Source organism: Festucalex cinctus, chromosome 8, assembly GCF_051991245.1.
Source record: "Festucalex cinctus isolate MCC-2025b chromosome 8, RoL_Fcin_1.0, whole genome shotgun sequence".
Taxonomy (NCBI): Eukaryota; Metazoa; Chordata; class Actinopteri; order Syngnathiformes; family Syngnathidae; genus Festucalex; species Festucalex cinctus.
In genome coordinates this window covers 9466327-9493132 of record NC_135418.1, presented here as the reverse complement: position 1 = coordinate 9493132, position 26806 = coordinate 9466327, and the positions used below count along the sequence as shown (strand labels likewise).

The following is a 26806-nucleotide window of genomic DNA, read 5'->3' as shown; positions in this document are numbered from 1 at the left end:
CAGAAAGTCCGTGCTCTCACTATTACACTCTTTTTATTTTTTTAATTATTTGTATTTTTATTTATTTATTTATTTATTTTTATACACGCACACACTTTCTCCACAAATAAATGTGGTCTCCGGGTGGGACGCCAACGCGAGCCGCCAGCACCAAGCCAAGGGCAAGCGATGTCTCGTCAGTGCCCATTTACACTCCTTTAAACAACACCTTTTCTTTTTATGCCGCTTTTCGGCTGAAAACCAGGATCGACTCATGTTGACGACTCTGAAGCCACGTTTAATCTCGAGAGGTTTTGCGAGACTTCCCGTCACATTCTTGAATGAATTCGGCTCGTGTGGAGTGTGTTGATTGTGCAGTGTGGCCGCACACCACGCACGGTACGTTCAAAACTGGAACTCCCGTGATTTTTTTCACTTCACGTGTGCTGTCTGCCAAAGATTGGAAATCGCCCGACAATTTTAAAATCTTGCCGTGTGAACCAGGCTTAAGCAGCATTTTGGCAGTGAACTGCCGCTAAAAGCGCCCATGGTCACACTGTACCACAGAACGCGTCGAAACAATCTCTTGTCCAACCTCATAAGCTTCCTCTTACCAAATGTGGTCCCTCTTGGATTGCGTTACATCCGGTATTTGCCATTGAGAATATCCCAGAAACTGCAATAGCATCAGCAGCGTTACTCAACATAGGATCAAGCAGTGACTGACTTGTAGGCTAATAAATGACATGTGACCACAGTATTCAACGGGGTTATGTAGTGAGAAAAAAAATAAAAATAAACTGCTGTGGTAAGGCTCGTCCCCACTCTGCTTCCCGATTGGTCGGCTCTGATGGGATTTGTGTATAGAACGGCTGGGTCTACTTGTACAAGCAGTAGCTTTGAATGTGATCTGTGACAACCAAAGAAGGCTTACAAATTCATACCATAGAGAGAACAAATGTAAAAACTAGGGTTTAAACTTTTTATTGCTTTTAACAATTATTTTTAATACTGCATGACTTAATATATTCCATGGTTCTGATTTGATCCAACAGCAATATTTGTCAGGAGCGGTGGCGTTGAGGGAAGCAATAGCCTTCGAGGCAGGGATGCAGTCAGAAATAAAAGGTGATTTAATTAAGATTTAATTAAAAAACAAACAAACACAAGGTACTGTTGTCCAAACACAAAGTCAACAAGGTCCAAAAATGTAAGCCAAAGTAACAACAAAAACAGGAACACGACGAGGCAAGGACATGGACAGGGCATGGCATGGACATGATTACAACAGGGCATGGCAAGGGTGTAACAATGACAGGACGTGGGGGAACAACAATGGACCGACAAAGACTGAATGAAACACAATAACTGAAAAACACATTCTACGAATGAGACACACCTGACAAGACACAAATGGCTGAGGGAACTGATTGGCTAACACAAAAGGGGTGGGTTGAAAAGAACAGGTGGAGGAGATAACAGGTTACGTTTACACTTCAGGTCTTATGCTGCATTCGAGACTGGTCGGAAGTCGGAAATATCAGAGTTCAAACCAGGAAGTGCGTCCGGGAACGCCCCCTTAAACTCGGAAATTCCACTGCGAAGTCGGAAAAAACAAAGGACCCCGACTTCACCGGCGGACTACAATGTGACGTCACTCTGAATGGCAAAACACAATTTACTCGAGTATAAAACTAGATAGCTTTCTTCATTAATAAATATTCACCATAACTTCATGTAACGCAACGTATGTGACAGTATAGCCGCTATCTACCTGCATGAAATTATACGGTAAACTATTTAACTGTATGGAATGCTTATGAAATAAGATTAAAACAATTAAATGAAGCAAAATTGCAAAAAGGTAAGTTTTCTGGTGGTCAAATTGAGTTTTGAGGACCAAAATAAAAAATAATTTATCACTATCCCCCATTTTGGTTGTTTACTTTCACCTCGAACGCTTTGAGGTCAGAATTGGGACGTTTCAACTCGAGTATTTCCGACTTCCGACCATCTTCGAATGCAGCATTAATGCTCAATTCCGATTTTTTTGTGAAATTCGATTTATTTGAGTAAGCGTGTCTGCTGTGTGACTCTGTGTGCTACTGTGACTCGAAACAACTTTGCCGATTCGCATACGTCTCCTGAGTAATGTCCCAGCCCGCTCGGATGCCGCGGAGCACATATTGTGGACTTATGATGACGTAGAGGCCTGGCCTGGTATGCGACTTGGCCATTCACACTCCGGTCGCATTGCAAAAATTCGAATACGTATCCGATCTAGGACCACATATGAAAGTGACCCAGGTCGTATATGAAAAAAATCGGAATTGGGCCATTCAGACTGACTTAAAAAAAGAAAAAAGTCAGATACAGGTCGCATTTGGGCAAAAAAATAAAAAATAAAAAAATCCGATCTGGGTCACATTTGCCTGCAGTGTATAGCCTTAGCTAGACAAAGGGAAACACAAGGAAAACAACAAAACAGATCACGACGGAATAAAACAAAAACACAAAACCCAACAAACCATGACAATATTTGGCTCATCTCAGGGGCGTCACTAAGTTTTATGGACAAGTGAACAAAAAGTGAGAAATTGCTTTTCAATATTTTTGAACAAATTAACTCATTCAATCCCAGCCATTTTCATGTTCTATTGCTATAAAAACATGGAACCTACCAAAATAAACATTAGTCTCTTCTTTCATCAGGGAAAAAAAATAAGTATATTTGTATGTTTTGCAGCAATTAGCATAAGAATTAGCTAAGTTTCATCATTATTCACAAACCTGTTGAAAATACTGGGAAAAAGAGCTTGTTGCAACATGGCCCTGGTTGTTATCTTATACTCTGCTGCCACTGCTGGCCGTATTTGTTTTTTTGTAAGTGACCTCTTCAGGTCAGAAACTGCATCAAAGCCTTCATACAAAAACTCTAGCATCTAAAACCTAAAAAAAAATGGGAGTGAATGAGTTAAACAAGGTCATAATAAAGTTTTTGGCTACCATTAGATTTTATAGCGATACAAACAAAATCCATCAATGCACTTTACATTACCTCACTCACCGCCTTTGGCTAATGAATTCGTCAAACCTTTTTTTTTTTTAATGTGTATCGTCACGTTCAAAGCTGGAGCCAATTTATTTCCGCCACCAGATGGCAGCAGTGCCAGGGAAGGGCGACAATCCTACATAATCGACCAAAGATGGCTGTGGAGGAGGAGTGAATGGGTATGGAGAGTTGAATGGAGCCGAGCCGAGCATAGCATTAGCATTAAATCTTTGGGGTAAAGCATTGTGGTTGGATGTTCTGATGAAAAACGGCACTGAAGAATACAACCTCTATGGGGGACAAAAAAAAAAAAAAAGACTGCTTGTGAGTGAATATTAGTCTGTTTCACTGTGCATTTAATAACAGCTCAAGCTACAACAAATCAAGATCTATAATAACACATATGAATTAATTTTCACACATGATGTTACTCTTGTCTTATAAAAGTTCAGATATTGAAATTGTAGAAAATGAGAATTTGGGCATGCATGACGTGTTATGTCAGTGTCAACAGTAAACTGTCATGCAAAGCAATGAAACACAAAGGCAAGGATTCCATTATAGTAAATATACAGAAAACATCTTAATCCATGTCTGCAATTGATTGTACTGGGGGTTGAAAACAAATCTGAGCCAATGATTTTTAATTGCCACTTTTCACTGATGTCATGATGTCCGTCTCTTGGCATAATGCCAAGGCATCGGGTGCTGCTACGCTATATTTTTAGTCTTCTCTGACTTTATTTGAGTTCAATGTCTACAATTTTGGAAAACCCTTTGCAGTAAGGAAACAAAAGGTCCATTTCACATCTTTTTGGGGTGCATTATTAATGCAATTTAACGAATTTATACGATGATTGGGATTAAATACAAACTTTCAATACGATCATTAACAACAGTAGAAAAAGAATGGTGGGATCACGATCTTCCCAGTCAACACTGTCCTCAATTCATATAAACTGCATATAAAAGATTAGTCAAACGTGTTATTTTTCGGATGTAAAGAGTGTAAATATGGAAGCAACATCTGGTCAGTCACTCCAGGTCTTGAAGGTTGATTGTGCTTCCAGTGAATTGGGAGTTGTCAGACTCACCGTTTTCCTCTGTGCTCACCGTGGTTTCCTGTAAGAAAATATGAAAATGTTGCTGATGTATAGTCATCTCAATTTACATAGCATAGTTTCAGATGACAAACATTTGACAGCGACTCAAGATATATCTGCAAAATACTTTACTGCAACAATAACTGTAACAAAACAGGTCAATTATTTTATGTTATTTTAAAAGAATATATTAAAAAAAAGGCTTTGCTTTTATGTGAACATTATTTTTTTTCAACGCAGATGGGCTAGCTCTTATATGAGGCCTCCAAAACCTCTTCCCTTTTGGAAAACCAAGATTCACAACCTGCCTAGCATCATGGTCAGACAAGTCTGGTAAGGACTAGGGATGTCACGATAAGGGCAATATCGTGATATCGCGATACTAAAACTGCCACAATATCATCCCCGTCATGTTCACAACATTTAAAAGGAACATACTGTATCTGTTAAAAAAGTCAAGTTGATTTTCATTTGTGCAGATCTAGCACCCTATAGTGGCTATTTTATTAGTGCAATTTAATTTTCATTAGGGATGTTTTGGCCTTCTAAGTTTAAAATCTATGCTAATTGTCAGATAAAGGGGAACCTAATTTGCTTGTGAAGCGACCAATGTGTGCTTGCATTAGCAAGTAAGAGCCTCATTGTTGTTATTAGAGATTGTAGGTGGTTTATATGCATTGCTGTTATGTAAAAACATTGTGATCTTTTTTAAATATCGCCAACGCCCCCACAATATCGTGATAATTATCGTATTGTGACTTTCATATCGTGATATCGTATCGTGATGTTTTGATATCGTTACATCCCTAGTAAAGACCAGACTTCACTACTACTACTTTTGATTAGGTCGTCCGATGCGTTTCCCAACCAGTCATGTGCGCACATTTGCCCATATCAACTAAGCACTGATTTACATTACGTAATTGATTGTCATCCTCTGTTGAAACTGGAGTTGAATGTAATAATGCAGTAATCATGACAAAACGTGACTGTATGTATTAATAAAATTACATGTGCAAAATATAAGAGCATACAGAAATTTTTTTGGGACACAACAATTTGAAACCAGCTCCTAAACTTCTAGCTTTGCTCCCTTTCCACCTGGTCTCCTGAACACACAGTATGTCCACCTTCCTCCGCTGCATCATGTCAATCAGCTCTCTACCTTTTCCTGTCATACTTCCAACATTCAAAGTCCCAACTCTAAGCCCTAGACTAGTGGTGTTCCTTTTCTCTTTCTTCCTACGAACACACCTTCCTCCTCTCCTTCTTCGACCAACAGTAGTCCAATTTCCACCGGCACCCTGTAGGTCAACAGCACCGATGGCGGTCGTTGTTAACCCGGGCCACGACCGATCCGGTATGGAAGTCATATATTTTATTCGCATTTTTGGTTTGGCCAAAGTTTTACGTCGGATGCCCTTCCTGACACAACCCTCTGTATTTATCCGGGCTTGGGACCGGCACAAGAAGACACTGGCTTGTGCCCCCTCGCGGCTACATTAACAAATAACAACATACCTGTAAAATATTGACAGGAAGGTCAACGGTGAGCTGAGAGTGAGAGGCGGATGGCTCGGAGCTGAGCTGAAAGGCTAGATCACCATCACTGGCTGGATCATCCTGAACAAATCAATAGATAGACCGCAGTCAATAAGGACACGTTTTTTCAAATCGTATTTTTTTTTTTAAATTATTATCTTTGACAAACCCCAAACATAAAGCTAAAAAAAACAACAAAATAAACAATCAGGCATTGAACTGTTTTGGTCATATTTTGTGTGAGGTGCTCCGATAACCTAAACACAATTTATCACACACACATAAAGACTATTTTCTACCACCGGTCACGAATTCAGTCCTCTGAGGGGCAGCTCCAAATGAAAATCCAAATATTATTAATCGTCACTTCCAGCATTTCTTTAACAAGCTTATTTCTACTTTTAATTGAATCCTTTTGTTTATGCACTTCAAGCAAGTTATGTTACGAGGGCGTTAGACGCTTCTTTACATGACCGCATGGGGTCGGTACTTGGCCCTCTCATTTAACATTTATATGCTTCCGCTTGGTGATATACTATATTTTCACGACTAGAAGGTGCACTCTTGTGAGACCTCAAATAATGGTAAATGGAACGCGTGTTTTTGAGGTTGAAGTTAAACATGCGATGGACCAAGTTGAGATTCAAACAACGAAACAGATGCATGTTTTCAAATCTGAGCCAGCATCTGCAGAATCCATTTTGAAAGTAAATAAAGACACACGTGCGTAGATGTACAAAATTCAAAGGAGAACACTTTATTTTATTTCGAAAAAGAACTCAGCAATGCCCACACTCCACAGACATACCTCCACGGCCAATGCCGACTGGATTTGTGGCGCAGATCGACGTGGAGCTCGATGTAGCCAAGCACAATCATTAGTTATCCTGTAGCGCCATCTGTTGGCGTAGTGGTGCCAACACTCAACACATAATTTTGCCACGCACACGTCTCTTGAAGCCCAACTGAAGCAATCCACGTGGTAACAGCAGGAAATGCATTTTTACATCTCTCTGATGTTTTTTTTCACCTGTTTTGCCTTTCATATATGCTTAAAATTTAGCACATTTACAAAAATGGTAGACCAGGAACCATGAGGGTTTTTAAAGACTTAAATTTTCACAAAAATCCACGGTGCGCCTAATAGTGAGGTACGCCTTGTGTGTGGACCAAGGTCTAAAATCTGACTGTGTGGGAGGATTTCGCGTGGACACATTGCTTAGATACAAGAAAGGCAGACCTGACTGAGGACAGACATGAGAGCACGAAAGAGTGAACGTGGCGACGAATTCTCCGTTTTTTTTTGTAGATTATTAATTTTGGTATTGTGTTTTAGTTATACATGCTGAAGTGTTTTGTATACTGTAGGTCATGAGTGCAAAAGAGAGAGAGGTGTAACCGAGCGAGCCTTGTTTGAGAAGTAGAATAAAAGGAGAGGAGCTTGAAATCTTGTCCTGCCATGTCTGGTTAATTTAGCAGGGAAGACGCCAGAAAACATCAGAAACTTTAAACTATTTGTAACCCGTCTTTTACCCAGCCTCCGGAAACAACAACAACTTTTTAGGGTTACAGGAATTAGGACGTACGTGGCCAATCGCTGTCGTGTCGGAACTGCCTTCCCAGGGGATAACAAGTGGTTTTAAGCACAAAGCGATTTAGAGAGCCAATATGCCACCGTTCAATGCACGTTCCATATCGTTGCGAGACGTATCAGTCCGCACCATAACACGAGTTACAAGCACGTGCACATAAACACATCACGTACGCAACACTAACAGTAAATGCCCGAACCCGTCCCAGGAGAGATAAGCGTTTTTAAAGTAATATATCTACACCGGGTACGGTACGTCTACGGTAAACGGTATTATGAGTACCTCCTAGAGAACAGAGAGGTCTCGCGAGACGGGACATTCCAAGAATTGCGCCTCAGAAGAGAAACGCTCTTCAATTGAAAAGATGTAAACAGCTGAGCTAAAGTTACAAAAAAAAAAACTGCTAGAGGAAATTCTGATTGACTGAGAACTTTAGAGTCACCAGCCTGGCTGGTGATCAAAAAAGCTCGTTTTGAGCCGTGTTCCTTTGGAATGTCATCTCAAAAATGTCATCTCACCTGTAGTAGCTGAATGTGGACATATTGAGCACCAGTGACAGAGTTACGCAGTGTTAGGCCGCCATAAGATGATGCTGCTCCTTCACCACAGCGAGCACTAGAGGGAGTGGATTTGGCTGCTTTTGATTTTCTCTGACTTGCTCCAGAGGCCCCTGGATTTAAAGACATAATCGTGAGGCTAAGCAGTTCAGATAATGGATGGAATTAGTGTGTAATTAAGTCAGTTTTGGTTATTTTATTGCAAAAGCCAGATTTCTTGGGGTGCTTCAGATAATAGCTTAGGCTAGTCTTTGTGTTACCAGTGACTGAAGGGCAAATCTGCTTCCTCCTCTTGGCCAACTGAATAGCTCTGTAGTCTGTCCTTGCAGAGCCGCCATTCTGGCAAAAAAAAAAAAGAAAAGAAAAAAAAGGTCATTTTGGTTAGGGCTGAACAATTATGGAAAATAATCTAATTGCGTTTTTGTTCCCAAAAATTGTGCTTGCGATATCATATGCGATTATTTTTTCATGGTCCTTTTCAATAAATTTTTTTACCCAACAAAAAGTGATTTATAATGAACACTATCAGATCTATTATAGATTACAGGATCTTAAGATAAAGGCAAATGAAGCCTTAATATTATTTTCTACTACAATTACAGTTCCAATTTACCAGTTCAACATATCCAACTTTTTATGTTGCATGAAACATGACATGTAAACAATGCACTTTTTAAACACTGCATTTATCAATAAATACACTCAATATACATATTTAAAAAAATAAAACTTGGCGATCTCCAGTCAGTAAACTCATGCATGCTAAAGTGTAGGCAAAGAAAATTAGACCTCCTTGGCTACTTCTACGATGTAACATTTTCCGATTTGATTTAAAAAACCACTAGCCTTCTGAAGCAATTCTTGTGGGCAGGTTGCGTGTTGGGTAGTTTCCCATGATCAACACAGACTTTTGTTTTGGTAAGCTAAGCACATTCGGAACTGTTGTGTTCTGGCGTGGTTGAGGCCGACAGTTACTTGCAAATTGGCATAAAAGAGTTCTTTGTTTACCGCTTGGACTGATTATTTCACCAACGCTAATGGCTAACCAATGGTGAGCAATTATTTCGTCCGTCCTAATTTTCATTCATGAAATCGGACGACAACATATGGCCAAATGCTGACCAATTTAGCCTCATAGGACAACTCAAATATATCAGTCGCTGCCGCACACTTGTGTGTACAATCAGTTGACATGCAACACTACGGCAGCCAAAAAGTCATAACTCAACAGTGAAGTATTGTTTTAAAATCAAGATCAGAAGGAAGGGAGTTTGGTAGTAGAAACAAACTCACTTCTGACATTTATGGATTTGAATGGGATGGAACAAGGGTGACGGCACGGGATCTTGGAGCATAAAGTAAGTTATTTGGAAAAACATGCATTAATGGCTATTGTTGGCTTCGACAACTCAATATGTTTGAACAAGACAAGCGAATACGTCAGGCTTAGTAAACATGATGAAGATGAAGCGCTATATCAGTGCATTAATATTGTGATCAAATTGAATGTTTCATTATGCTGTACTATGAAGTGATTTTCAGGAAAAGTACAAATAAGTAAGTGATTCGAGTTTATTTAGGGCTAATGCTAATTGTGACTGTTAATTGTTTAGTATAGGCTAATTTTGTTGGTGTTTGTGTAATATATGCATATATGTGCAGAAGATAAGGAACAATGACTATTTATATCCAGTAAATTCAACTCAAGTTCAACCTTAATGAACTTTATAAAACATGTAAAAATAAATAAATAAAATATATATTTTTTTTAATAAAAAAAAAAACAGTTGGTGGCGGGGCTATTAGTCAATTAATCGATGTAATAATTGATTGGCGACTCAATTTTTTAGAAAGTTGTTTGTGACAGCACTATGCTTTTACTACATATACAATGTGGGTACAAATGAAAGATTGAATTCCATTCTTTCATTAGAAAAAGAAGTGTTTCTACCTTATTCCGTTCTTTAGTAATCACCATTTGAAAATAGATAATTTCAGTGACATTGAGCGAAATTTGAAAAGAAAAGGAGAAAACAAGCTTTTTGTGAAGATACATTTTCTCCAGAACGGTGACTTTGACTTTGAATATTTTTTTGTTTAGTGACGGTCTGTGAATTAGGTTTAATGTGATAAAGGCTTTGATCATTCACGTCATCCTTGAAAACATTCTATTTCATCAGATTGCGTCATGTTTCATTCTAATTCCATATACCGGCAGCCCATTGAAAAGATACAATGCTGCCATCTGCTGGCCAGAGTTAGTGGGTATTTTTGATTTCACAACCCATTGACCAGGTAGCACTGCACTAAGAATTTGTACTTCCATTTGATAAAAAAACAAAAAAACAAAAAACAAAAACAAAATAAAACCGTAGTTGATGTCATTTAACGTTTATGGCGGCATATATCATATTTTTACTAATCGTTATTAAAGAGATACACCACTTATTAATCATTTTCCAGTATTGGGTTAGGCATTGTGTATAAAGAATAAAAACGCAAATATCTCTGGCATCTTATTCCCTGAATTTTATTTTAAACCGATTAAATATCCGAATTTGAACGCACCGTGAGGGACGCCATGTTGCTTGTCACGTGATTGTGATGACGTATCCCGTGCGTAACCGAAAGCCGTCTTCGCTCATTTCAATAGGAATTTGCTGACATAATGTGCAAGAAAACGAAGCGACAAGGTGAATTCCGTGCTGGTTATAGCACCGCCACCTGGCGGTCGGGAGGGACGAAATATTAAGACGCTTTCGATCCCAAACACTGCGCCAATTCTGTTCAGAGTAAAGTCCTCAACACGCCCGGTTTCGTGTCATTCTCTGTGGTGGGGGTTGGCCGCTCCTAATGTGAGCCAAAGAGTGCTGTGCACACGACATGTAGTTTAGCCTAGCAGAATAAAGTCACCCGGATGCTTACCATCCACTTTGACTCGCCGGCTGCTAGATCTGCCAGTATTATCCGGCTTTCAGTGTCCTCTGTGGCTGTACTGCTTTTGAAGAAGTGCTTCTTTGTTCTAAGGTGAAATACCACCTTTGATAGCCACCATGGGACACGATAATTCCTCGTGAGTCCAATGATGCCATTGGCAGCCATGTCATTCCATGTGTATTTTACGCACGCGATACGTCACAATGATCACGTCACTGTCCAAAATGCCCGAGACAGTACTTGTCTAATTTGTCCAAAATGTTTTCTACTCTTACTGCTTTGGCCTCCCCCGCTCAGTTCATATGACAATGTGTGACCCGATCGTCTTACTAGTGATAGACCGAAATCGTCTTTTTTTCCAAGGTGGACATCCATACCGATTATTAGTAGTCAAGGAGACCGACAACCGATATTTCAAGCAGATATTCAGCTGAAGTAAAATATTAGCGTCAAAATAAAAAATAATGTAAAATAAAATTGTTTCCCTGCGATTGGCTGGCAAGCAGTTCAGGGTGTACCCTGCCTACTGCCTGAAGCCAGCTGGGATAGGTTCCAGCACCCCCGCAACCCTTGTGAGGAATAAGCGGTTGAGTAATGGATGGATGGATAAATAAAAACATTTTCTTTTAATTTTTAACATATCAGGAATTGACTGCTTTTTAAAAAAATTATAACAAAAACTGCTGGGAGCTTCCAGTGTCATCAGCATGTGTTAAGCTAAATTAAAAACTAAGCAAGTAAATAGTTCCCTAAAGTTTTCTACTGTAAATTAAGTTCTCCAAAATTTCAACATAATTTTTTTAAATAAAAAGTGGAGGGAGTTCCCAGTGTAGCATCATTTTTTAAAAGTGGAAATTTAAATAAATCGATAAATTTAAGTTCCTGTATCTCAGTGAGCCGCAAATACATATGAATGTAGCTAATTTTGTGTTTTTGTCAGGACACTTGACGTGACCTTTGAAAAAGGTTTCAAAAGATCTTCGCAGACGGTGAAAAATTGTCTGAATATGTTTGAAATGATCGAGTCCAGGCCTCGGCCTTCCTGGGTGGAGTTTGCATGTTCTCCCCATGCCTGCGTGGGTCTCCTCCCACGTTCCAAAGACATGCTTGGCAGGTTAATTGGGCGCTCCGGATTGTCCCTAGGTGTGCTTGTGAGTATGGATGGTTGTTCGTCTCTGTGTGCCCTGCGATTGGCTGGAAAACAGCTCAGGGTGTCCCCCGCCTACTACCCGAAGCCAGCTTGGATAGGCTCCAGCACCCCCGTGACCCTATTGAGGACAAGCGGTTAAGAAAATGGATGGATGGATGGATGGATGGATGGATGGACGGACTAAATAAACCGGTGCAGTAGCATTAAAACACCTGTGGCTTACAGTCTATATTTCTTTTGAACTAAACCCATTGGTCAAAGGCAAGCATAACTTGCTTCAGGGCCTCGAACTAATGTTGTTGGACTGAATGGGGAAATTGCTTCTGTTTGCAAACAGCCTAAAAATAAATCAAGTTTATGAAATTAAAATTCCACTTTACACAGATTATAGCAATTGAAAATTGAATTTTGCATATGTAGCTTGATTTAAATCTGCACCAAAATGTATAACGTTTTATAGCTATTCATTCAACATACTGGACACATCCCAATACATACAACTGAGAACGTTATCTAATAATTATGGTACACATTTTCTTATTTAGAAAAAAAAAATCACAGATCTCACCAAGAAACTGCTGTGTGATACTGCATTGATCTCTATGTCTTTCTGCAAGCTTAAGCTGCTGCTGCGACCAGGGAAAACAAACTGTGTGAGAACCTTTCCTCCATCTGGACTTCCCAGTACCTCCACGAGAGTCCCCGCCACTCCCTGGGCACCCTCTTCCACCAGCTCCGCGGGTGAGGGCAACAATTCTGAAACAGGGGCAACTGCCAAGGGGGCAGGGGCTTCTATGCCAAGAGAACTGGAGGAGCCAAGTGGGTGCTGAAGTGTGGGGTCTGTAAGGGCACTGGGACCCTGCATGGAGATAGACGTAAGCGCTCCAAGGGCCTCCGGTGTGACGCTTTGCACGTCATCGAGATTGATTGTGCCTTGAGGGGGTAGAACGTCTCCCACTGTGCCACCCAAACTGTGGTGAGGACCCATTTCAATAGCGGGTGCCAGGATGAGAGGGTCCACGGGCTGGGGCAATGTGGTGCTGTTAGAACTGCTAAGAACTGCTGTGCTGACTGTGGATGGGTCAATAGTGAGGATGCTTGAACTGACGAGGGAGAGGTCCATAGTGAACGTGCCACTGGAGTTTGAGTTGCTGCCAACTATCGGAATCCCAACACCAATGCCAGCAGGAGATGCGGTGGCTCCAGACACATTAGAGAAAAGTGAGCTCAGGTCCAAGCTAGTCAGCTGGTCACTCCAAGGAATACTTGACCGAGGAACTGTTACTGGAGTGGGGCTAATTAGCTCACTACTGGGGGTGAGGGTGGGTGTGGTCTCCATCTGATTCATAACATCTAGAAAAGAAGAGGGTTCATCTTTGTTAAAAGTCCTCAATACAAGATCCTCAACAAAAGCCACAAAAACACAAAATAAAGGGACACCTATTTGTATTGTGGGGAAAAAAACGTGAATTATTAACATCTTCAAAGCATTTGAAAAATAATGATGACATGACTGTACGTTTTTAATAATTATAGTAAGCTACTTTTTTTTCTTTACTTTTAAATGTGGATTTATCCCTAAATCTCACCAATTTGGAATATTATCAGATAGCAGCTCAGATGTATTGATTACTGTATATTAATATAATAATACTTATAATTATTATTATTTGAATTGAGAGATCTGGATTTTTCTTAGTACGGTATATTAAAACTAGGGCTGGGTTTAATTAAAAAATTCAATAATCGATATTTAATCGATTTTCCTTTTTGAGCGTGATCGAGTCATAAAATCACGAATTGTTTATTTTAATATCTTTCCCCCCCATAAATTAACAAGAAAATTGAATTTTAAACGCCATTTTCTTTGTATCTGACAGTTTTCTTGAAATTTACTATTAACATTAATTTCAGTCTTTTCTTACATTTATGAGATTTGACATTGCATTTTATGACAATTCAGAATCTTTATTATTTATATCTACAATTATTGAAATAGAATTATAAAAACATTTTCATTTCATCCATACTGATGTCAGTGTTTGTGTAACATTTAAGCGATTATAACATGTTATTTTCATTAGTAAAAAAATTTATAATTTAACCAATTACTTCCTCTGCAAAATGTAATTTGGAATTTAATGTTTGTGGAGTTTTTTTTTTTTTTTTTTTTTATCATGTCCTTGCTATTTAATTAAAAAGAATCGATGTTCCATAATTAATCAATATGGGATTGAACTGAAGTGAAACGAATTGGGGGAAAAAAAAAATAATAATCAAAATTTAATCGAACTGAACCCTTGTGAATCGAAATCAAATCGATTGCGTAAATTTGAATCCCTATCCAGTCCTATTGAACATATTTCACCTCGACTCCAAAATGTAAACACCAACAACAAATTCATCCCATTTTGACCACTGCCTGGGGACAGCCATAAATAGGGAGATTTCACACCTAAAAATTGTGAACTGAAGAAGCCGTTTGGATTAAATATCAAACATTGACAACAAATCTCAAAGACACAATGAGGGCAATACTAATTTCTACTGACCAGGGCTAATCTGGTGTTGTTTAAGCATGTGACTCTTCAGAATGCTGCGGGAGGAGAAGTGCTTGGAGCAGTTGGCCACTGGACATCGAGTCCGAAGGGTGCTGGCGTCCTGCTTATGTTTCTTGGTGTGGATGTAGAGGCTGCTGCGAGCTGAAAATTTAGCATTACAACCTGGAGAACATAGAAAAAAAAAGTTGTGAAACAGTTATTTTGAGAATTTCAAGATCATTAATTTCAGTATAAATAGCTAACATACAGACGTGGACAACATTGTTTCGACACCTGTGTTAAAGAAAAATAGTAATACATGAATAAAAGAAGGAAAGAAAATAAAATTTTAAGTATGCATCGCTGACAAGTAACCAATCAGGGTTTTTACTGGCTCAAATTGAGGCAGAGGTGGTACTTATCAGCCAATACAGTCTCATATTAAGGTATCAGTACTCACGGCAGCGGCCGATACCAGTATCAGCTGCTCTCCTGCAGCCGTTTTACGATCAAGAACTAGAATTTAAAAATTATAGGAATGGAGAGTTGCCATTAATGTCATGCAATTTTCAGTAAACATAATATATTGGGATATATAGGTCTTCATTTAGAATCATCTGTCATTTTTGTGTGGGAAATTTTATGTCCTAGTGTGGTATCGGTACAGTGGTACCTCTACTTACGAACGTCTCTTCATACGAAATTTTCAAGTTACGAAGCGCCTCAACAAGAAAATATTGCCTCTTGTTACGAAAGAAATTTCAAGATATGAAAGGTAAAAATACAGTACCGAACGCAACATACTTTCGGCTATGGGGAAAAAAAAAACAAAAAAAAACTTTTGGCTATGAGCGTAGATAATAGAGTAGATAGATAATAGATCGGTGTTAATGCATCTTTCTGGCATCCCATTGGCTAAGACCGTATGTATCTATGAACGTAGATAATCACTAGACAATAGATCGGTGTCTATGGAGCTCGTCATTTGTCCCTCGGGCCATGAGGTTTCGATAGTTTTTCGTAAATGTATTAACTGACTGCCGACAAATTTGCAAATGTGCAAAAATTCTAACAATTGGTGATTGATGAAGGCACAGTAAGTTTTTAATTGCGACGAGACGGGCCTTTTTTTGGAAAAAGATGCCTCGCCGTACCTGAAGTTTCCATCAAGTTTCGGAATTTGTTGAAAAGAATCACCCAGAAAAAGTGTTCACCAGTCAGGCAATCCCTCACTAAGATGATGTTTGCCTTGGACATTTTCGAAGGATTGTTATATAAATACTTGGATCAGTTCTTTCCAAACACCAGGCAAAAAACACTTCTGAGAGCGAACATGAACCAAAGAGGGCAAAAAACAATGAGGACAGCAGTTAAAAAGGTAAATGAATTTTTTATTCTTTACTCTATTCTTTGTTTTTTACATTATGCACAACTCTCATTTATTGTGCAATAATCTAATTGTAACATGTATTTGTTACATGTTTTGATGCAGTTTTATGTTTTATAAAACATTTATGTCTGAATTTTGGGAGGCTTGGAACGGATTACGGCATTTAATGGAAAATGCGTCTCTACTTCCAAAATTTTCTACTTAAGAACTTTCTTCCAGAACCAATTAATTTCGTAAGTAGAGGTACCACTGTATTTGGTACAGTATTGGATACTCATCATTTGAATATGGATCGGTCGGACACAAAGTGGTATCAAAGATCCCTAATTCTGACCATGCACCATGACGCGCATGTATTCTGTAAATTCAACTGAACTGATTCTCTTTTACAGGCAACATATTTTAAGTTAAAGGCACTGCCTGCCAGTTTCACTCTGGAAAAGGCACTTTTTAAATACAGGATGCACACACTTTAACTCCTTCTCAGTCTACCCCTCTAGGCTTAAGTTAATGTATGGTTGTGATTTTTTTAATTTACCCCCAACCTCCAGCCTATATTTTACCATTTTGTGTTTGTTTTGTCAACAACGGGACGTTTCTGGGTGGTGTCTGTGGACAGACGGTTGTTTCCCCCTCCACCCAATCGCAGAGCGGGGGTTGGGAGTGGGCGTGGCTGGAGCGGCGGGAGGCGTGTAGGCAGACGGGTTGTTTGTTTACGAGAAGAGTGATTAGAGTGATCAGAGGCAGGGGGGCGGTGGGCAGAGGCAGGGGGTGTGAACGTTGAGCTCGTGTGGGTTGAGCCATGGGAGGCGCCCATTTTGAATTGTTTGTTTACAAACAGAACCGGTTCGTTTACTAACAGAAACTGTCAAACCAACTGACAGGCCCTTTAAGAGTTCCAATAAGATTATGACTATTATCACATTAACGCATTCATTCATTAAAATGGTTTAGCCATAACATTTCACAAGTGGAAGTGGAGTCTCGGCCACTGTTTTTGCCAGGATTTGAAATATGAATTTCCATTGCATGATGTGGCGAGGCACAACAAGGCGCCCACCTGGGCGAAAGAAAGAAAGAAAGAAAGAAAGAAAGAAAGAAAGAAAGAAAGAAAGAAAGAAAGAAAGAAAGAAAGAAAGAAAGAGACAGAGAGACAGAGACAGAACAAAATACAGAAAATTGGTTGGTACCGCTGAGTACCGGTATCGATTCCCAGGTACCGGGAATTGGAACAGTACCGGATCAAATGTGAAAAGTACCCATCCCTAGTATTCACTCCTGTACAAAGGTCTAGACAAGTATGGGGAAACAAACTCTGGTCCATACAAAGTGGACCAAACAGTGCAGATCTAAATACACTCTAATAACTACATGTATTATTGATTTCATTATTTTATCACAATAAAAAGGCACATGATGTGCTTAAAATACACAGACATGATCGTTAGTTCCATTTTCAATTTAGTTAAGTGAACTTTTTTTTTTTTTTTTTTTTTACATGTAGTATATAAAGCAGAATACCTTGTGCAGGCTCACACAAATTTGGAGTAATAATAATAATAATAATAATAATAATATATTGTAATTGAATTTATATATCGATTACAATTATAATAGTTACAAAAAAAAAACTACCTTCAGCATGGCACTGAAAAGGCTTCGTGCCTAGATGAGTGATGCTGTGACCTTTGAGGTGCTCTGCTCGGGTAAAGGATTTCCCGCATCCTTCTTCAGTGCATATGAAGCGCCGATTATCATCATGTTTACTGTGAAACAGAAAAAGGAGAAATGTAGTATGTCAGTTTTTAAAGGCATTTTCAACAAGAACAGATCGCCATATGAATGAGGAAAAGGGGATCTTTGAGTGAAGTGAAACAATTGTGAAAATTGCAAAATGTTTGACCCACTGGAAAAGCTGTAATGGTGATAGATGTCTTTTACATGCCTATTAACGCATCACTTGTCATGATCGTATTATCCAATAATGTATAATAGATGTGATGTTGATTGTAGTAAAGTTGAATTGCTTGTGTTTGCTGAAAAATAATTCAACATGTTGAATCGGCATCGGGCTGTCATGACAATTGATCAATCTGGTGGTCTGTTATCTAGCAAATCAGCACATGAGAAGCGGACGTGACGAACGCAAAGAGCAAAGAGAAGTTAGCCAGCGTAGAATTGTTATGTTGCACAAGTCAATCATGTCCAAACCCCTTTAACTGGTCTCAAATTATTTGTGGCAACAGTAGGCATGCAGAGTAGAGCCATCACTCTTTTTTCCATTTGGCGCTAGGTAGGGGTGTGAATTGCCTAGTACCTGACGATTCGATTCGTATCACGATTCACAGGTCACGATTCGATTCGATACCGATTAATCCCGATACGAATTTATAAGTCGATTGTTGCGATTTTTTTTCATTCAAATTTAGAAAATACTAATCAGTAAGCTTGTAGAGTGTAAGATTTATATGAAAATGTATTATTTATTTATCTTATAGAGGTTGTAATCTGTTTCATGTTTGAACAGCATTAAAATAAATATTAAGGCTTAATGTTCCGTTCATATAACATTCTTCCATGCTCAAGGTGTGAATCCTAACCCGAAGTCAGACGTTTTGTTGAATATTTTTCCATTAAAAATGGAAGTTTAAAAATCGATTCACACACACAAAAAAAAAAAGGCAATGATGATAAGACGTTGAATCCGTTGAATCCGAATACCGAATGAACAATTCTGAGCTCTTAAAAAAAAAAATAATAATAATAATCGATTTTTTTTTAATTGAATCGATTCGAGAATCGCGCGATGTAGTATCGCGATATATCGCCGAATCGATTTTTTTTTAACACCCCTAGCGCTAGGCATGGGCCAATAACCAGTTTGGTGTAAGGGCTGGAAAATCTAGATTCGCTAATTGCGGCGACGTCAAAGAACCACTTTCGATTACTTAAAATTAAAAGTTTCTAGGGTGAGTGGGGGGCTTGAGGGTGCTCGTATTTCCCGGGAAATAAATACAAATTTTACCTAAATAGTAAATGGAGAAGACGCTTACGCTTTATCTACACCAGGGGTGGCCAAGTTCGGTCCTCGAGAGCCCCTATCCAGCCTGTGGGGTATATGCCAACGCAACCGAGGGGCATAAAGTCGGAAGCACAAGTATTTTGACGCAGCCCACACATGGCAAACCGAACCGGAACCAAAACTGATGTGCAAAAACAGTCCCGCCTCTTCCGTGGCATATACCCCATTTCCTATGTTTCTCTCCACTAACACAGCTGATTCATGATCAGGATCGTTATCAGGCTACTGCAAAGCTTGCTATTAGCTCATCATTAGAGTCAGCTGCGCTGGAGGGAGACATGCAAACCAGGCTGGATAGGGGCTCTCGAGGACCGAACTTGGCCACCCCTGATCGACACCATACTTTCGCACGGCTCTACACTAACTTTTCCACTACTAGCACTGGTGCGAGTAACATTTTTAGTTGCTCGCACAGCACAGGATTTGGTCGCACCATTTTTTGTGGAGGTGTAGCATGACCTTAGGCATACGCAACTCTATATTTTCTAATTCTAATATTTGCAAAATATTTGATTGGAACACGGTTTGCCTGCAACCGTAGTGGCTATCAAAACAAGTCAATAATTTCGTATAACTTAACTCATGTCAACATTATTTTGTTTAGCTCATGAAAAGTCAGTACTTTTTTTTCCTTCACCTGCTCCTCGGCGATGTTCCCCTGACCTTTTCATCTGTATGCTGTCCTTGCGCCGAAGCTTCTAGATTTCACCAGCTAGACGGCAAGTTAACGACGTTCCAAATAACCAGACTTCGTTTTCCTTTTGTGCTATTAATTTGAATTTTGAACAATGGCCTCTGACCATTACCCTCTTTATGTTGTCGTAATACCAGAAAATAAAATAATGTAATATTAGCTAACTATGCACGACCTTTTCATGCTAGAAGGAAGTTACATTGCACATTCAACAATCTCTATTTGTCCTAATGAACTAAAATAAATCTACAGTGTTTTATATTGACATCACATGTACTTACGGACAATTCTCGTCCAAAGCAACAACAAAAATAAGATCCAACAGTCTGCGTAACAATGAACGTGTCGGCGTTCCGTGCTGCCACATTGGAGTGGTGTTGAATCTCTATTTTACTCAACAAAAACATTAAACCTAGCAACCACAGGAGGGCGCTTAAAGACTGCACAAATTCAAACTAAAACTTCTGAAGGTCAGAATAATCTGTATCGTTTGATTTGGCACCTTCCGCATCATTCTCCTGCTCATTCTCATTTTGTTTTAGAAAATAATCAACAATAGACCGCTTCAAGAAGTTATCCGGGGGACAAAAAATGCCGCTTCCATGTGCAACCAGTCCCGTGGAAAAGCGCCATATTACATATGTTTGTATGTAAATTGTAGTCTACGCGGTGCGCGTGTACGCTTATGCTGTGCCGATCAGGAAGTAGCCAGCCAATCACATTGCAGCGGCTCATGTTTCACTCAAATACTATTGGATTGAGTCGGAGCACGGCAGCGTGCTCTTGTTGCTAGTACGGGAGAACCAGCGGAGGACACGGCGGAGGCATTAATGCACTCGCGCCGTTCCGAGCGGCATTTTTGTTCACCAGCACGCACTTGAAAGTTGCCCGTATTTGCGAGTGAAATGCTCGCACTGTCGAGCCCTGTCTCGGGCACAAAATGATTCGGGTGGAGGAGGGTGGTTCGAAGAAAGATACACAGCTACAGTTACATGGGTGCCTTTGCATTATCCTTTAAAGAAAAAACGTGCATTGTGTAGGTGCCAGTGTGTACTATTAAAGGATCATTATGGAGTTGGTCACTTTTTTTACTCGCGACTGCCACAAATGGCCTGAAGTGCAACTGCTGCCTCTGTGTTAAAACTCGTGTTCGCACAGAACACTCCACACTGAAGGGAAGATACAAGCTGATAGGCACAGTTGGAGTAAAAAAAAAAGTCAGGGCACTTTGTACTCATTTGGGAATTGGTGGAGCATGTGATGTAGAAAAAGCTTTAATATTACGTTTATGAACTGCACATTGTACCTTTAAGCCCCAAGGACAACATGAGTGGTCCACGGGTCTTTTCTAAAAATAGCTCACCAGTAACGTTAAACAGTAGCTTATTTATTTGTTTATTTAATTAAGCTTAAGATGGTACACATTTCTTAATGGTAAATGTATCAAGTATTGTATATTTTGTGTTCAATGGGGAAAATTCTGTTTTTAGGTCCCCATATCTTTCAGAAAAGGACATATTGGAGCTATAATTTTAACACTGACATTTTTGCTCACAGTTATCATACAGTCAGAATCTGATTTCGGCCCATGCCTATCTGGCGCACATTTATAGGGACATGCACCTGAACTCATGTTACTAAAAAGTGAAAGCTTACTTACCGTTTGTGACGGAGCAACTTTGACATACTTGTAAAGGACCAACCACACCCCTCTGAGTCACAAACAAATGGCCTCTCACCTGGAAAGAGGTAAATTTGATTTTCAGAAAATGACACTTGAATTTGAAAAGATAACATCGAAAATGTCATCTTAATGGAGTTTAGTAGTCAGGGAATCAGACACGTGGAAAATCAGAGCGAACATTGCACTAGTTGAATTTTCTTTGCAATAAAGACAAGCATTTCAATGTGCTCCTCTGAGTATTGCCCTTCTTGGGTAGAAAATTAGCACTGATGGGCTAATACACACTCTGAGGCACAACTTGAAGCAGCAATACACAGGTACACATTGACTGAGCATAATGCTAACTGTGAACCCGCAGCTAATGGCTAAAACAAAACAACAGTTACTGAGCATAAAGCTACTGTACTAAGGCGCACTTTTTAAAGTCTTAAATTTTCTCAAAGATCAAGATCAAGATTGTTACTGTTAAACTGAAGGGGATGCGCAGGTTAAAGGTATGTGAGGACGACATGAAAACAGCTCATGTTGTTCGGCATAAAAGGGAACAAAAGCTTCAACAGAGCTTTGCTGGAGCACTCATGATTAGACGCACTCCTTATGACCAAAAATGAAGAAAAAAAAAAAAAAGGAAAAAAACAAAGCATACCATGGTTGGATAATACTGAAGAGGTCACATATTGTTTGGCCAAGATAAACAATCTGCGGCAGTTATTTTACTGTGACCGGCAACTCACCACCTAGTTGACATGATTTTGTGATGCTAACCGGCCGCTAAGCTAAGTGCTCTCGACGGCATGCAAGTTGCGATCATGCAGCGGTCGGAACGTGCACATTTGTGTTATTCATAATCGTTTGTAAATCCATACAAGCAATCACGACATTCTACGCCAAAAAAAGCCCGGTGGCCCACCGGCCTAATAACGCTGGCGAAAACACTGAATCAATTGCGAGGACAATTTTGAATACTGCATGTGATAATATGATGAAGTGACAATACAGGTACCGTATTTTCCGCACTATAAGGCGCATAGAGTAGAAGCTACTGCAGTGGCTGGGGTTGCATTAAGCGTACAATAGATCAGGGGTGGCGAGATCCGGTCCTCGAGGGCTGAAGTCCTGCAGGTTTTGGATATTTCCCTTCTGACACAGCTGATTCATGATCAGCTCATCAGCAAGCTCTGCAGAAGCCTGATAATGAGCCTGTTAATTGGAATCAGCTGCACTTCGAGTAGGGAAATCTATAAAACTTGCAGGACTCAGGCCCTCGGGGACCGTAAGTTTGCCACCCCTGCAATAGATGCAGCTGTGCAAAAGGGACTCTGAACAAAACAGATGAGTCAGTCAATATTTCTGACCGATAATTGAATACAAACCGTCATTCTGACAACTTTGTTCACTCCCAAAACAAGTTACCAGTAGTGCAGTCACAATATGGTTCCGTATTTAACAATATAACAATAACCTAATATTGTTCAAATGTTACTATCCATATCTACAATATTGCGCAGCCTTGTTTAGGTGTGGTACTACCGTTCTAACTGTTGTTACTTCGGTGACATCCCCTGACTATGGTAGCCGTACTTAACCAATAGTGTGCCACATATAAGGCGCACCTGATTATAAGGCGCACTGTTGGTTTTTGAGAAAATTAAAGCCTTTTAGGTGCGCCTTATAGTGCAGAAAATACGGTATATGGACTTCACAGTTATAAATGGTCCTCGGAAGGACAACATAGCTACCATGTGGCCCATGACAAAAAATAGTTTGACACCCTTTTAGCTCCAAATAAAAGAATGGCTTTTGTGTCATACAAGTCAGCCATGCTTTAACGTAACGCTTATCAAGCATCAACTTACCGGTGTGACTGCGCAAATGGATCTTGAGGCGGCAGGCCTTGTCATACATCTTGGCACATCCTGGGTAGGCGCAGGTGAAGTGGCCCGTTGCTCTGAAGTGAGTGCGATTGTGGGAGTAGAGGGCACTGAAGGTGATGAAACTTTTCTCACAGCCTTAAAGAAAGACAAGTATAAATTGCCTGCATCATAAGTTCCTTCATACATTAATAATACTATGATTAACATAGAGCACACTTTCCAAACTTGGGGTAGGTAATATACTCAGCAGAAAACCATTCGGTGAATTGTCTCGGCAAAGGAGAAGTGGTCACGGTCAAGAGATTTAGACTGGTTTGTGAACAATATTTCAGAGAAATTGTGATAGTGTGTACATTGTAAAAGTTTTAGATCTTTGTTCATCTCATAAAAGAATGGGAGCAAAAGCGTTGCGTTTATATATTTGCTGAGTATATTTGTGGGCACCAACAGAGGTGGAAATCAACCTGACTTTTTTAACAGACGTGTTCCTTTTAAATATTGTGAACATGACGACAATATTGTGGCAGTTTTAATATCACGATATTGCCCTTATTGTTACATCCCTACAAGTATATGTGTGTTGATGTGATAGACATATTTTTTGCATGTTATTGAAATAAACAGTGTGTTTTTAAAATTAATGATTAGTTCACCCACTTCACCACTTGGATGACGCTAAATTCTACACACTATCTTTAAAAGTTAATCCTATTATAGTTTTGTAACTGTCAACAGACATCCATGAAGTAGCAATTGTCATAGTATGTACAGGTAGGTGCAGCTTTACAAAATTGCAACTGTGTTACCTGGGAATTCACACTTGTGGGGTCGCTGTGGCTCAAAGTGGACTCTCTGGTGATTGCCAAGTCGTGTTGCACTGCGAAACCTCTCATTGCAGATCTCACAGATGAAGGCATCATGCTGCTGATGTACTTTGGTATGCGCCTTTAGGTTGTAAACTGTGGTGAAACGCCGCCCACAGCCTTCAAAATGACAGGTATGTGGCCTTTGCTTGTTATGGGACTGAAGATGCCGCTTGAGTTTGTAAGACGTGGCAAAAGCCCAGCCACAACCTTCCACTGTGCATTGGAAGGGGCGTGGGTCTTCAGCATGATTAAGGAGGTGAACCTTCAGCTTTTGCCGTGTGTCAAATGTACTGGAGCATCCCATTTCTGGGCAGGCAAAAGAAACAGCAATCACCTTGTTGGGCCTGAAAAGAGGTCCACATTTAGAGTCTTTGTTTGCTATTGTAGGTTTAGGTGATGACGTTACCAAATCAGATTCTGTTGTTTCATGCAGGACACCTGTCTCCTGCTTTATAATGGAGCAGGAGTGAAGGTTAGTACTCGGGGTGGGCAAAGATAGGTTGTCCATTGGAGACATTTCAGAGTCACATACAGACAACCCTGGTCTGGCCTCTTCCTGGTGGCTGGAAACTGCCAATGTGCTTATCTTCCCAATTGCTTTAGTACCACCATCATAGTTGAGAAGAACAATATCTTCATTATTTTTCATTCCTAAATGCTCCTTTAAGCTGACCAAATCATCCGCTTTGTGAACGTATCCGTCAGATGGGGCAGCGAGAGTCAATATCCCATTCTCTATGGTCACTATTATGGTTTGATTGTTTATCATTATGGTTCCAGAAAATGTTTCATTTGCATCCGGACCCGAGGAAAGACTGCTAGAGTTTGCACCGTCATCAAGTCCAGGAGAGTCCAAAATTAACTGCGAGGCTTCCATAGTTTCCACAATGTCCGAATTTGTAGAACTCAAATCATCATTACGTTCTTGAAACGAAAGCTCTCGCAACTCCTTCACGTCACTGTTTTCGGTACATATCTGGCCACATATCTTCTCACCATATTTGTTCGCCAAAACAACGTCCTCGACGGTATGGCAAGAGCCTGGTTGTTTTGTACCTACCTTGACTGAAGAGCCGTTCACAAAATTATCCACGACCTCGGTTTTTTTCAAATCCATCGAATCTGGGGGATTAGGATGTACACTGGAAGAGCAAACAAGAGCATTGCTAACGTTTCCAAACTCCATAGACTCATAAGAAGTACACTCAAGTCCTCGTCTTTTCATTTTGTCCCACATTTTAGACGATGAGCCAAGTCGATGCTTGTTTCCATCACGATTCCGATCATCCTGAAATACATTGAAAACAAAATACAGCTCTTGAGCGTTGTTATCCACCCCGGTGGGGTTGTGGCTGGCCAGTGACGGCTGCTTGTACGCTCCGTTCCCACGCTGATGCCGTAAAACTGGAAATGGTAACGTTAGCTGCTCAAGCGTCGGTTCCTCTTCCCCTTTGGGTGGAAGCAGCGCCATTTGCAATGTCGAATTCACGTTCTCTACTCCAGCTCTCAAACCATAAATTACAACGTTAGACCTACTTACTATGCCGTGGCTCTCGTTGTCTTCCTCTGTGTTCACGTTACAAAGTGTCCCATTCTGTATCGTATCCAGCATATTGTTTTTATCGCTGAGTTGCAGCTTGACTGGCGAAAAATCCACCTCGCTACAATTTTGCGCCAGTAGGCGAAGCGGAGATGTCCTTGGTCTGCTGTTTTCGTTTGCAAACACAGACGATTCCGACAATTGATCCGTTTCGTTTTCTGGGGAAGGAAAGCAATATGTTGGCCCACTAACTGGCCCCAAACCCAAAGTTGTGTCTTTGCGTGCGGCGCCATGTTGCGAGTGTATGTTTTGGGTATCCGAAAGCCCCTGGATTTCCATCTTGGTATCCCTGTAGCACAGTGACAAGATAGACCCGCCCTAGTAAAACGAGTTGAGTAAAATTGAGATAATTCTACTTGTTACGTTCGTACAGTACAGAACGTAGTTCTACTACTAAACGCTAAATGTTTACAACTTCAGGGTATGGACAATGTTGAAATGCTACTGAGGAAGTGGAAACTGTAATAAGCCTGTTCTATGTTGGTTTTGTTAATGAGTATATGCATACAGACTAGTGAGGGAGACTCCAAATCATTTTTTATTCACCAAGTCTGTAAAAACACGGAATTGAGACATCCATCCATGAATGTGTTGAATGTCTTATACCAATAGACCATTTCTAACAAGAGTGTCATGGTTCGCCAACGCGTGATCATGGGCGGTTTTCCAGGGTGGCAAGGGTCGGCATCTGGCACCTTTACCAAATGCCTTACCACCCACATACTATAACTGTTGGCAATTAATCTGTCAAATCTAGGGTGACCACAGGGGCGCAGATGTGCGACTTTTCCATCTTGCCCGCACCAGACAGCAACCGCTGGTTTTCCATTACAACTGGCGCATGGCAACAAGGGGGCGGCAACATTTTAACTGTCCACGCCAAGCTTGCACTCCCGCATTGCGTGCGGATGTGAAATAACATTTCCCGAGTGGCAAGTCGCACCAACATTGAACCATATTTACAATTTAATATAGACCACCATGGATGAAATATTGCGATTCACGACCGGCTCGTGACGCTATTTCTGAATGGAGGTCTGCCGCTGGAGCCCTCATTCAAGTGAATAGGAACACAACACCAGCCTCGCGATGTTTTTTAAAACCCACAAACATTACAAAATTAAATTATAAATATAGTTAAGCGTTGTAAAACATTATTATATT

General features: G+C 40.2%; 1 protein-coding gene and 1 long non-coding RNA gene across 5 annotated transcripts in view; one reads left to right on the top strand and one right to left on the bottom strand.

Annotated features, from left to right (window-relative positions):
- Window positions 1–26806, top strand: part of LOC144023631 (uncharacterized) — a 93521-nt gene that overhangs the window by 16723 nt on the left and 49992 nt on the right. The gene's annotated exons all lie outside the window — the stretch shown is intronic.
- LOC144023621 (zinc finger protein ZXDC) lies at window positions 3367–25947 on the bottom strand. 2 transcript variants are annotated; one of them, XM_077529275.1, is made up of 11 exons: window positions 25583–25946; window positions 23983–25330; window positions 23159–23311; window positions 21279–21357; window positions 17478–17608; window positions 14465–14635; window positions 12481–13265; window positions 8086–8164; window positions 7787–7938; window positions 5656–5757; window positions 3367–4153 (listed from the first exon to the last, which is right to left on the bottom strand). In XM_077529275.1, exons 1-11 carry the CDS (start codon window positions 25919–25921, stop codon window positions 4067–4069), a joined length of 3426 nt encoding a protein of 1141 aa, XP_077385401.1. In that variant the 5' UTR covers window positions 25922–25946; the 3' UTR covers window positions 3367–4066. The 2 variants fall into 2 exon arrangements, with proteins under 2 accessions (XP_077385401.1, XP_077385399.1); XM_077529273.1 differs by having other exon boundaries at window positions 23983–25947.

Bases quoted from the DNA above. Each gene is read 5' to 3' on its own strand.
- LOC144023621 (XM_077529273.1), bottom strand. From the start codon at position 25,921: ATGGAAATCCAGGGGCTTTCGGATACCCAAAACATACACTCGCAACAT. The intron at 21,358-23,158 runs GTAAGTTGATGC...ACCTCTTTCCAG, and splicing joins CCATTTGCGCAGTCACACCG to GTGAGAGGCCATTTGTTTGT. The intron at 8,165-12,480 runs GTGAGATCTGTG...TTTTTTTGCCAG, and splicing joins TATCACACAGCAGTTTCTTG to AATGGCGGCTCTGCAAGGAC.